The sequence below is a fragment of the Belonocnema kinseyi genome, chromosome 4 (assembly GCF_010883055.1).
Source record: "Belonocnema kinseyi isolate 2016_QV_RU_SX_M_011 chromosome 4, B_treatae_v1, whole genome shotgun sequence".
Classification (NCBI taxonomy): Eukaryota; Metazoa; Arthropoda; class Insecta; order Hymenoptera; family Cynipidae; genus Belonocnema; species Belonocnema kinseyi.
The window spans coordinates 29,982,599-29,995,333 of NC_046660.1; the positions used below are offsets into that span (position 1 = coordinate 29,982,599).

Consider the following 12,735-nt stretch of genomic DNA (forward strand, 5'->3'; position numbering starts at 1 on the left):
ACCCTGTATAGTCTTGATTCAAATAGTTGTCCTGATTCTATTATTTTCTTGATTCAAGAAAATCGGTCCCTTGTAAAAAGAAAATACTTGCTTCTTTCAAGTGAAATCAGCCAAATAAATTAGCCTACTTGATGCAATGCAAATTTTTTCAGTGAAGAATTAATTGAATTTCACGAACACCACGGACTCCATGAATTTCTAGAACTTCTTTATAATTAGAATTCACTGCCAGTTCACTTTCAATGACACAATAAATTGTTCGAACTATTTATCTCGAATCCTTTTGAATTATCTTTGAAATACTTAAAAGTAAAATTGGACGGATAGAATAACCTGATAGACCTCTTGTAGGGTAAAGGGGGGGGGGCAGCTCCAACCGGTGGGGCAAAGGTGACTTTCCTTATAGCATGACTATTATTTAACAATTTTAGTTCTGCTTTGTATCAAATGAATTTATTTCATCAGAGAGATTTTGTTACTTACTAAAATCTTAAAAATTGACGTTACAAGAGAAAAATTATACAGAAAACAGTTTTTACCACAAAAGAATGGAAGTTTCGCTGACAGAAATATAAAGTTTTCAACTCTATTGACAATACTTACCGTATAAGAATTTGATATTTTGACAGATAAAATAATATCACACAATCTAATTATATTAATTAGACGTAATTCAAGTCTGCGTATCTCGGATGTACATTATTCGTCCATTTTATTTAAAAACAACTAGTAATTATTTTTATTATTATAGATGAAAACTGCTTATGATTCTTAAGATAATTCTCCTCAAAAAACCATTCAATATTCTTGAAAGGTTTCTGAACTTGATGTTCGAGATCTATAAAAATCTGCATCTTGTTTTCGTTGTTTTTAAATCATGTCAGGATTGAAATTATGTTTTTATCCTTTCAACAATTTTTAATATCTCTTAAAGTGACTGAATAGTTTGTTTTTAATAATTTTGCAAGCTCAAAAATAAAAAATGTTATTTTAAAATCTGAAAATATTTTGAACTTTGAAATGTTTTAAGATATATATATTGCTAGGTTAAAAATTAATTTTTTAATTGAAAGTTCAAATATTTTTTGAATATTAATTGGGCTGCGTGTAAATATTTAACTATTTTATTTTTGTTCCAATTTCATCCTTCTTTAATTACAAGTTCGACTACTTGGCTGACAATTTGAATATATTTGCTTTCAAATTTGTTGTTTTTTGGTGGAAAATTAGTTTTCTAGATAAAAAATTCATATCCTTGATTGAAAATTGAACCATTTTTTGAAAATTCGTCGTATTTGGTAGAAAAAGTAACTATTCTACTTCCTTTTCTGTTAATTAATATTTAATCTGAATTAAGATGTTTCCTAATTTTAATTTATTGTGATATGTTTATTGTAAATTCCTTGTTTATTGGAAAAAAATGCATTTTCAAGAAGAGATTTTGATTTTTTTTCATGAAAATAAAACGATTCGTTTTTAATTCATTGGTTTTGATTAAAATTAGTTAAAAATTAATTTTCTTAATTGAAATTGCTTTATCTTGGTCAGAAGTTAATGACTGAAAATGCGTTTTTTTATTTAAAAAATTTTTGGAAATATTTTGAAGCCTGAAAACATTTTTGATTACTCCGAATCGGCTAAAATGTCTAAACTTCTTTTCAACTGAAACGAATTTTTCTTAAAATAAAAAAAAAGAAATTGCTCTAAAATATTCGGTATCTTTTGTTGAATTCTATGGAAATCTTCTCAAATTCTTTATCTTCATTTTTGAATTTTTTCTAAAACATAAATTTAAAAAACAAAACATCCTTTAAAATTTTTTAATTAATCCTAATACATTTTCTTATGGTTCATGGAAAATGAAAAATAATTCTTTTCTTTTTAAAATTTATATTATCCGAATATAAAAAAAAAACATTATCAAACATTTTAAAAACTTGAAAAGGAATTATCAGAAAAGTTCCTGGAAGATCCTAGGGCAACTTCTATGATTTAACACAATTAAAAAAAGGCAAAAACAATTCGAATTAATTTAAAACATAGTTTTGAAACTTTTGAAAATAATTTGATTATTGAGAAGACTAAAATAAATTAAAAGGCAGTTTACATTTTTGAAGATTTTATAATAAAATTTTGGCTTCTTTTTAAAACATTTTGAAAGGTTTTTAAGAAAAGAAATTTTTTTCTTCAGATTTCGAATAAAGTTTATAATGATTTTTTATTAAAGGAAAATAATTATTTGTGAAGAGAATTGAAACATATTTGGAAATATTTTGAAACATTGACAAAAATGAGACGATAGAAGAATCCAAAAAAGAACATTATAGACGTACTCTCACTGACCCACGATCCATAAATTATTCTAAATTTACACCACAATAACAGATAAATAATTCAATAATTAGTTGGTCATCCACAAATTACGTAAGGTGTTTTACTGAAATTTTGCCCCCCCCCCCCATGTTAGATACTGTAAGATTTGTTGTTCCCTCCCAACCACTCCAAATCTTGCTAACATTTTCTTAACTTAGCAAACAAAATTAAACAAACTATAAACTGCGTTAATTAAATAAACGTGGATGCATAATGAAACAATCGTGCGAAAAAAATCAAAATGAAAAAAATGGGGATCAATATTTTTTAAAAATAAATTTATTCAAAAATGTCAAAAGGACGGAAAATTTTGCTTTATGAGAAATAATAAGATGGAAGTTCTGACAAATATACTTTTACAAATTTCATGCCATGCTTTTTGCAATTCTATCGAAGTTTCTATGTTTTGAAAATTCGAAATAGTAAAATTTGTTTGAATAAGTAGTAATACTAGGATTTCGATACCATCACGCTTTAATTGTATCTGCTGAGAATTATGGTATTTATGAACTGTATTTATTTAATACATTTTCTGAAGGCTTTAATAATTTTTTTAATAATGTTTAATATTGTAAATATTTCTCATTTGGCCGAGAAAAAAAAGAATGTCGAAAAAATAATAACTGGACGGAGACCGTCATTTTCTTTTTTCCTGCTTTAAACACTAACTTTTTCTTATTCTTTAATTTAAATTTATCTCTGAAAAAGATCTCCTTGAGTTTCGTTTAAGAATCGCAAAACAGAACGTCCGAATGTATATAAAGAATCTGACCCTTATAAAAGAAATAATTTGTTTGGTTCAAACAAACGTTTTTCTCAATGTACTAATTATTATTCTGAAAGTTTACAGAATTAACGCTGATGAATTAAGAAAAAAATTTTAAAGCATCTGTAAATTTGCTATAAATGCTCGTCCTAAAAAAACATAAAAAATGAAAAATCATCTTTCTGCTTAAACGACACAAGCTATAATAAAATTTTATTTAACCAAGTTGTCTGCCAATAATACCGTAAGGCATCTATGTATAACATTTAACTGTGCCATTTTTATTTTGACTTAACGGAATATTGTTATTTAACAACAAACTTACAACTTTTTGTTGCTAAACTTTTTCATGATAACATGTCTTCTTACACTTTAAAATTCATTAAAAAGGTCATAAATCAATGAAAAAAGTAACTACAAATAAATTATTAGAGGGTTAGTGTCGCAAAAATTTTTTAAATTATTTTATAAAACAATTAATTAACAAAAGTTATTTTTTTGTGATTTGCAATGATTAACTAATTTGGATCCATAGATTTTGCATAAATTATCTCAGATATCTTAGATATTATATAACATATTCATTTGTTTTATGAATTTTTTATATAAATAAATGAATATTATATATAATACTTCACACTATATATAAACTAAATATAATTTTTCCTCCTGGGTAAATGCACATTTTTTGATGAAAAGGCTTGTATCTGTAAAGGAAATATCTAGTGATCGTCCAATTCTTTATGATTCGTAAACTTTTTTTTTCTAATGTTTAAACCAAAAATGCCTCTGTAAATAGAACCAAGTTTGCACCCTGTGAACTTTTACCAGCAAATGGTCGAAATGTGCATTAGTTTGAAAAATTGTTTAAATATTTAACATGTTTTAGTCACTATGAAAAATATCATAGCAAGGAGTCTTCAGAAAAAAATTTTGAGTTTATTCCACAAAAAAAATTAAGAATTTTTCTCACAAAATAGTCAAAATGTGCATTCGTTTATAAAAATTGTTTAAATAATTAGGAATAATTAGAAATTCTCATCTTATTGTAAGCGCACATCATTAGCTGAGATACTTTATACAAAAGCTATAGGTCAAAATTAGCATTATATTTTTGTTACTCTAACTCGCTAATAAATTATTTGTAATTAGTTTTTAAATTGATTCATGACATTTTTCAATGAATTTCAGTCTTAGAAGACGTAGTATCACGGAAAAGTGTAACAACAAAAAGTTGTGAGTTTGTTGTTGAATAACAAAAATGTCCGTTTGATAAAAATCAAAATTGCACAATTAAGTTTTATACCTCGCAGCTTTACGGACAAGTCTAAAAAAAATTAAAAGCCATTAAGAATTGCACTGTCAATCAAAATTTGTCTAAAAAATGTGCTTTTTCTCCTACTGTGCGCCGACGCTCGAACACGCGTAAAATTATTGTTCGAGGGTCAGAAAAAAAGAAAATTTAGAAAATAAAAATATCAATTTTTTGTAAATCTAGAATTGCAGAGAATGAGGAAAGAAAACTTTTTTGCATTAGAATTTTTTGTTGAAAGCTTATTTCTAATAATTAAAGCAAAATATCGAATAAAAGTTTCTCTCTGATTTAATTAATTTTTGAATTTAAATGGTTCTCACTTAGCTAAATGTCATTGACGTGAATTCGTATTTATAGAAATTATTCGAAATACTATAACGGTGCCTAAGAATTCATTGAAAATATGAAAAGCGCTAAACAAAAAATGTTGTAAAGAGCTCCTTGTTCAAAAAATATTTCGTTGATCATTATTAACCAAAAACTTTTTAAAAACAAAACGACTGTCAGTCGACTGACATAAATGAAGTTTTGTGAACGTTAATTTTTGAAGCTAAAAAGAGCGTTAGTTTGATCTAAAATTGAGAATCAGAATAATATGAAACCTTTTGAAATATCCCGGGCTTTAATGAAAAAAAAACAACTAAAGAAATACAGTATTACTGGAATAAATATTTTTTAAATTAAAGAAACGTTTCGGGTAAACGCAATGAAATTTTCTTATAAGTAAAGATAAAAAATTGTTTGCTTAATCAAAAATTCTAATTTCTAAACGCTGGCTTTTTGGTCAAGTGAGATATGTTTTAGTGTCTGTGACAATTCACAAATCATGAGTTCAAACAAGTTGTCTGAAGTTCTCTATCTTTTTATTCCACTAAAGATATTTTATCACCTCGACGGGTTAGGTCAATTTAAAAACGAAATGTATGAGAAACATTTTAAAAAGAAAAAAACTATTTTTTGTCAATTTGTGCTTTTGTTGTTGTTAAAAATAGATTTTTTAAATAACAATTAACTTTTTAAATAGACAAATAAAAACTGCCAGGAAGCATTAGAATTTGGGTCTGCGAAAATGCATGAGTCATGATTTCAAATGAGTTGGCTCAAGTTCTCGACAATATAGTGGAGATGAAAAACAAAATGTTTTTTGTAAACATTCAGGAATGTTCTGTAAGTAATGAATCTGGCGGATGTGAGAAATTAGGTCAAAAATTTGTTCTCCTCCACTCATTTGTAAATAATCTATAAATGCAGCCGCTTTTCACGAAAATCTTTCCCTCCGGCATCATTCTTGAGTTTTCTATCGTTATTTATAGTTGTATCTATAAACAATGGGCAAAGTTATTCTATTCTTTGCCTGCATGACTTGGCTTTTTACAAGTAAGTGTACGCATCATTATATTATTAATAAAAAACTTTCCATATTTTTGAAAAGATTGTATAAATTTTATAATCAAGTAGTTTGTATTGGAATCGATTTTTAAATTAAAATTTCCATTCAGTGCCACGTTGCGAGATTCAAATCTTTTAACATATGGAAACAAAAAAGTGACAATTATATTTTTAATTATTCAAAATATTTAGTTGCTTCTTTATACAATTATATTTGACACAACATTTCTAAAGAAATTTTCAATTAAAAATTTGTTTAATAGAAACTTTCAGTTAGATCTTCCTAACTAGGTCAAACTTTGAAACATACGGGAACGAAAAAATGAGGGCTACACATTAAAGTTATCTCAATTTTATAGACTTGGCTTTTGGCATACATATTTAAATTAAAATTGATGCTAAACGTTTTGTATAAGAATTTTTTTAAATAAGAATTTTGGTTCAGTGCCATGTTGCGAGAATTAATTCTTGTGACATATGGAAACAAAAAAATGACAAAAACACAAAATTATATCTAATTTTTAAACTTGACTTCTTTAAAACTATGTTCGGCATAGAATTTTCACAAAAAATTTGTATTAAACAGTTTTTTTAAAATCAAGTTTTTTATTTGGTGCCACATTGGGAGATTCTAATATGGTAACATATGGCAACAACCAGATGATGAATACACATGAAATTTTTCATAATCTTAATTTTAACTTTTTTATAATTTAGTTAGATATAAAATTTAGACAAAAATTGGTAGTACAAATTTTTAAAATAAAATTTACATTCAGTTCCACGCTGCCGGGTCAAATTTGGAAGCATGGGAATGAAGGACTGAAGAAAATTATTAAAGTTATATCAATCTTAGGAATTCGGTTCTATGCATGCCTAAGCAGCTTTAAATTTATAATAAAAATTCGTGCTTAGAAATTTTTTTTAATAAAATTTTTAGTTAATACAACTTTACGATATTCAAATCTTGCACAATATTGCAACAATAGTAGGGCCATTCCACAATAAAATATTCTCAACTTCACGTTCCACTTTCATGATATCATGTTTGAAATGCAATTAATTATGAAAATTTATCAGGAACGAAATTTTAATACAAATTTGCATGAAGTGCCACCTTGCGAGATTGAAATCTTGTAACATATGGCAGAAACAAAATGACTACAGATTAAAATCTGCTCTATTTGTTACGAAACCCAAAGCTTCCACAATATCGCAACAATGCGATGATGATTCTAAAATAATTTATTCTTAATCTAATGTTTTACTTTCATGCAGTCGTGTTCAACATAAAATTTATAATAATCATTTGAAAAAAAAATATTGGAAATCCTGTGCAGGAAGTTAGATCCGCAAAGTTATTGTTTCGAAGAAATTAAAGTTGTATTAAATTATGCGAGACTTGTGCTCATTTTCGCCATAAACGGTTTTTTGAAAAATCAGAAATTAGGGGCACGATTTTTGAAAAAGTTTTTTTGTTGTTAGATTTGCAACTTCTTAGTAGACCAAAAAGAAAGGTGGTTCTACGCGGCTCGAAGTGTACACAATTTTTTGTTAGAAAAGAAAAATTTAAAAAACTGAACCGCTATAAAAAACCAAAAATAAAAAAAAGCATTTTCAAAAATTTCGAATAACTTAAACTTATACTAAGTTTTACTCGATAAATGCAGTCTATATTCTATTTAACCAAATTACGTGAGATCAACATTTTTTATATTAAAACTCAAAATGTAAACTTAAAAAATAAAAGAACCAAAAATAGAAAAATTTAGAAAAGCTGGAACTTGTGCTGAGTAACTTCGTTACAGGGAATTTGGGTTTTTAGTTTCTTTAACGGTTACGTTTTTAGAATTTTTGATTCATACTCAAAATTTTGTAGACTTCAAGGCACCTAGCACAACCTTCCATTTTTCGCTAGTAAGAAGTGCGATTTTTCAAAAAATCGTGTATGGCAAAAATGAGCACAAGTTTAGCCAAATTTAACAAAACTTTCATTCTTTCGAAAAAATAAGTTTGCGGGTCAAACTTCCGGGACATATTAAAATCTCGTAACAGATGGTAACACGTGGAAACACCTTTAGAATTATTTTGATTTCAGGTAATTTATTTAAATTAACTTAATTATCATAAAATTCTTTTTATTTAAAACAAATGTCGAAATTCATTCCCAGCCCCTGGAATGTTCTGAATTTCTTTGAAACCCTGTTAAAAGATACTGAACTTTTTGCATTTCTGTGAATTCTCTGAATACAATGAATTCCTTGAAGTCTAAGAAGTTTTTAAATAGCCTAAGTTTCATTTGATTGACTCAATCACCCTATTTCTGACAAATTCCAAGGAATTATTTGAATTTCACAAACACTATGGAGTCCATGAATTTCTTTAGAATTACAATTCACTGACAGATCACTTTCAATGACACAATAAATTGTCCCAACTATTTATCTATAATCCTCTTGAACTATCTTTTTAATACGAGGGGTGTTCAAATAGTAAGGTTCCCTGGTCTGCCGTTTTGCCCCAGCGCCATCTAGAGAACTGGGACCGAACATAGTTTTAGTTTAGGATATACCGATAAGAGCGGAATCGGTCTTAGCTGCAGACAAATTTTGTTTCATCAGTACCGGCTCGGAGACGATGGAGCTATCTGTGAAAAACGTATCCACTTGTGAGTTGCGTGCAGTTATTTGCTTTTTAAATGCAAAAGGGCCTAATGGCAATGTAATTTACACTGACAAATATCGATTTCAGGAGGCTTTGAGTCCAAAATTCTGTCAATTGTAAAGCGCCTTTCCGCCAAAATGATTTTTTCGAATGCTGCGGCTGCGTCATCTGTAATGGCGGTTTTAGGCCTATCTGCACGCTGCAATTAAGCCCTTTTGCAGTCAAAAAGCGAATAACTGCACGCAACTCACAAGTGGACGCGTTTTTCACAGGTAGCTCGATGGTTTCCGAGCCGGTACTGATGAACAAAAATTTCTCGGTAGCTAAGACCGGTTCCGCTCTTATCAGTTTATCCTAAACTAAAACTATGTTCGGTCCCAGCTCGCTAGATGGCGCTGGGGCAGAGCGGCAGATTAGGAAACTTACTTTTTGAACACCCCTCGTACTTAAAAGTAAAATTGAAAGGATACAATAACCTGATAGACCTCTTGTACATAAATGGATATTTGGATATCTGTAATGGAATAGAAAAACAGGAATCCATTTGCCCAAGTGCTTATCTACTTACTAAGAGTTACTTTTTTAGTGCACCCGAATTTCATAAATATTTTTATTCTCAGCAATCAGTGCAGCTGGAAAAAGAGAACGTGACCCAATGGACTTGCTTGTTTATGAGCAACTTGGATTTTACCCTGAACAAGCTATTTTAGAGGGGGACAAAATGACTGTACAAAAACAGATAAACGGCAATCTTGTACCTCGCGATATAGTTGAAGGATTGGTGATGCCTCTTAATACTGGACCTGGTCGGGGATTTCCTGCTCTGACGAACAGTCAACTTGGTCGAGCTCATATTTTGATTGATCGAACATATCAATACATTGTGCGTATGGCAGCCAGTCGGGGATACAAGGAAAATGGAGGTTTGTCTAATATTCAGGGTGAGACAACCTACGCCGTTAATATAACGAGATCGAATCACCGTGTTTATGAAACAATAGTTAAGCGTCGAAGTGAACAACATAATGTGCGTCCAGGATACCCAATTGTTGTATTTGTAGATCACCATAACGGTTTTTTTAATGGAGAGATAGAAAGAGCAGTTGAATCAATACAATTGGCGGTTGATTTACCAAATGCGATTCAAGCACACCTTCAAAGACGAGGTCAAATATGATATGAAATTTAAATTCGTTGAAATTTGAAATATTTATTATTTATAAAGGCTTCTTGTATCCTATTTTAACCTGAAAAGGTTGTAAATAATATCAAATAAAAAAATGTTGAAAAACAGTATTTTGTTTTTAGTTCTCCCTGATTAAATCTACGTATGAAAAGTATGGACGTGTTTGCAGAAATTTCGTCCGAACCTCTTTTTTACATTCTCATCAGAGATTTTAATTTTACGTTTGCAAATGTAGATTCTAAATGCTTATGCATTATACATTAATAAATAAATTAGTTAAATAATAAAAAAGATTTTTTGAAAAGAAAACGACAATCATGCGGAAACGTGATCTCGGATGTACATTGTTAATGTTGTTAATGTTTTTGTAGAAATTACACATTTTTTAAGAGCCGTGATATTATCAAAGGCGTGATTATGGAAGCTAGATGAATTATTATTTGAAAATTATTATTTAAAGATTTATTAAATCAGTGAAACAAAAATGAGCTTTTTCAATTCTGAAAAAAAAACATAAAATTTTTTCTAATAATTTAACATTTTAAATTAAACTGTTATCGATTCTGCTATGCGCAACAACAGAAATGATACAATTTTTATAAACTTCTCTATATTCAGACAATGTTTTGTCTGTACAATTTCAAATTTACCGCCATATATAGCGCCTGCTGTGTCTGTCGTCTGCATAGACACTCAGTAATTTTCAGTTTCGCACCTGGAACGAAGGTGCTCCTTGCACACACGTCGCATCGTCTCTTCGAAGTTTGCAAATAAAATCGAGACTCATGGTTAAAATCAACCTTATTTCAGTGATTAGTTTGAAATCCCCACTTAGTGCGCAAATAATTATTATTTTAAATTAATATATCGTCTGGTGTGAACAGTTTTCACTTTCTTCCTTCCTAACCTTAAATCACCACGTGGCTTTCAAATTGCTATGAGATTCTATCATCAGTGAATGCAATTCTACTCCAATTTTCTTGCTAGAATTGGTTCGCTTGATTTGAACTTTTAAAGTTCACCGTAATCTTTACGATGAGCCTTAAAAGACAAAAAAAGTTACCAATTTCTCGCCTGAAGCAACATTTCTTAACCGCTTTTTGGCCGGATTACCCGACCGGATCCCGGCCGGTATTGAAGCCGGGATCCGATGAGTTTACCGTGACATTTTTAGCCGGATCCCGGCCGGATTCCCCGACCAGCGCCCGGCTTAAAGCGGGGCTATCCGGCTGGGACCCGGCCTGATTTGAAAAAATAAAAAAATATGTAAAAATTCAAAAGTTTCTGAAAAAATGAAAATGTAGATTCTTGAAGCCTTTGGCATAAAATTTTGGAGCTTTTTTAAGAATTTTGAAAAGCTTCAAGAAAATAAAAATTTTTCGTTAAAATTTTTGGGAGTGATTATGATGCTTCCTTTGATTCGCAAAAATATTAATTAATTTCAATTAATATAATTTAATTTAATTTTTAAAAAATAGAAAATATTTAAAATCAATTTTTTTAATTTAAAAAAAACGTTGATTTTACTTGAAAGTAACAATTAATTATCTTTATTTTCAAAGATCAAAACTCCTTATGATTCTTAAGAGTATTTTCTCGAAACCATTCGAGATTCTTAAAAAGTTTCTAAACTTGTTGCTCGAGATCTTTAAAAATTTGCATCTTGTTTTGGATGGTTTAAAATCATGTCAAGTTTTAAATTATTTTTGTATCTTTCGAAAAATTTAAAATATCTCTCAAAGTGACTTCATTGTTTTTTTTTCAATTTTGCAAGCTTGAAATTATATAGTATTAAGTTATTTCTTAGTTATTTTATATAAAGCCTGAAGAACGTGGAACTATTAATAAAAGTAAAGTATTTTTATAGAAAATTAGTAATTGCTTTCAAATTTGTTCTTTTTTGGTAGAAAATTAGTACTCTAGATAAAAAATTCATATCCATGATTGAAAATTGAACCATTCTTTTAAAATTCGTCGCATTTGGTGGAAAATGTAACTATCCTATTTACTTTTTTGTTAATTAAAAATTAATCTAAATTACGATTTTTATTTGGTTGAATATTGAACTACTTTTTTGTAAAACTTATGTTTTGCTTGAAGATTTATAATTTTAGTTTTATGATTGATTATTTATTTAGTTTTAAAATTTAGCGATATTGTTGAAAATTCAGTTTTCTCTTTGGCTAGAAACTAATTTCTCACTAATAGTTTAACTATTGAAAATTTGTAACAAATTCATCTTTGATGAAAAGTCAAATATTTGGTTAGAAAGCCATATTTCATTGCTAGAAAAATAATTCTCTTGGTTGAAAATTCGACTGTTTGATTGAAAATTCATCTGCTAAGTTGAGAATTCTTGTCTCATTTTAAAATGTTATCTGGGCTATGTTTGTTTTATAAGAGCCTAGCCGTGCGCTGGGCGGAGACTGGCTAGCCAAAATTCATGGATGTTGCACTCGTGAAAATATATTCGGTGAATATCTTTTGGACACCACAAATTTTAAGGTTTCATGAGTTCAGACTTACAAACAATGCATTTTGTGACTAAAATTCGATGAAACTTTATTGAAATTCGAACTGTTTTTTTTTTTAACTCAAAGTTCCATCTTTATGAAAAATTGCGAATGTTCAAAAAAAATTTACATTTCATGTCAATCTTAAACATTGTAAAATAGTATAAAACACCTAAAAACCAAACTCTACACGAAAGTTGAAAAAAATTTTATTATTAAGAAATTGATATTCCTGTTAAAATTTCGTGTATTTTATATTTACATCACGCCGCATAATAATAAATAATTATAAAAAGAGAACTTAAGATTTGGTACTTTAACTTTTCTGAACTGTAGCTTATGAGGATGGCTTTTTCAAAGAGTTTCAACTTGTAGGTTTAGCGCAGTGGTTAGCCCTCCCGACTACTAGGCGTTAGATTTAGGTATAGATATATGTTGGTTTGATACCCCGTAGCATTAGAAATTTTATTTTTAATATAATGTTTAAAAATGTAATATATGTATGCACTCTAAACAGGACTATTAATAT

General features: G+C 28.8%; 1 protein-coding gene across 2 annotated transcripts in view; it reads left to right on the forward strand.

Annotated features, from left to right (window-relative positions):
* LOC117171738 overlaps positions 1-9,722 on the forward strand; it is a 13,873-nt gene extending 4,151 nt beyond the window's left edge. The window contains exons 1-2 of one of the 2 annotated variants that reach the window (XM_033359322.1): positions 5,742-5,831; positions 9,128-9,722. In XM_033359322.1, the coding sequence (XP_033215213.1) occupies positions 5,783-5,831; positions 9,128-9,684 (606 nt within the window). In that variant the 5' untranslated portion in view covers positions 5,742-5,782 and the 3' untranslated portion in view covers positions 9,685-9,722. Of the gene's footprint in view, positions 1-5,741; positions 5,832-9,127 lie in introns of those variants that run through there. The other variant, XM_033359323.1, reaches the window with a different exon arrangement.
* Positions 9,723-12,735: the final 3,013 nt, after the last annotated feature.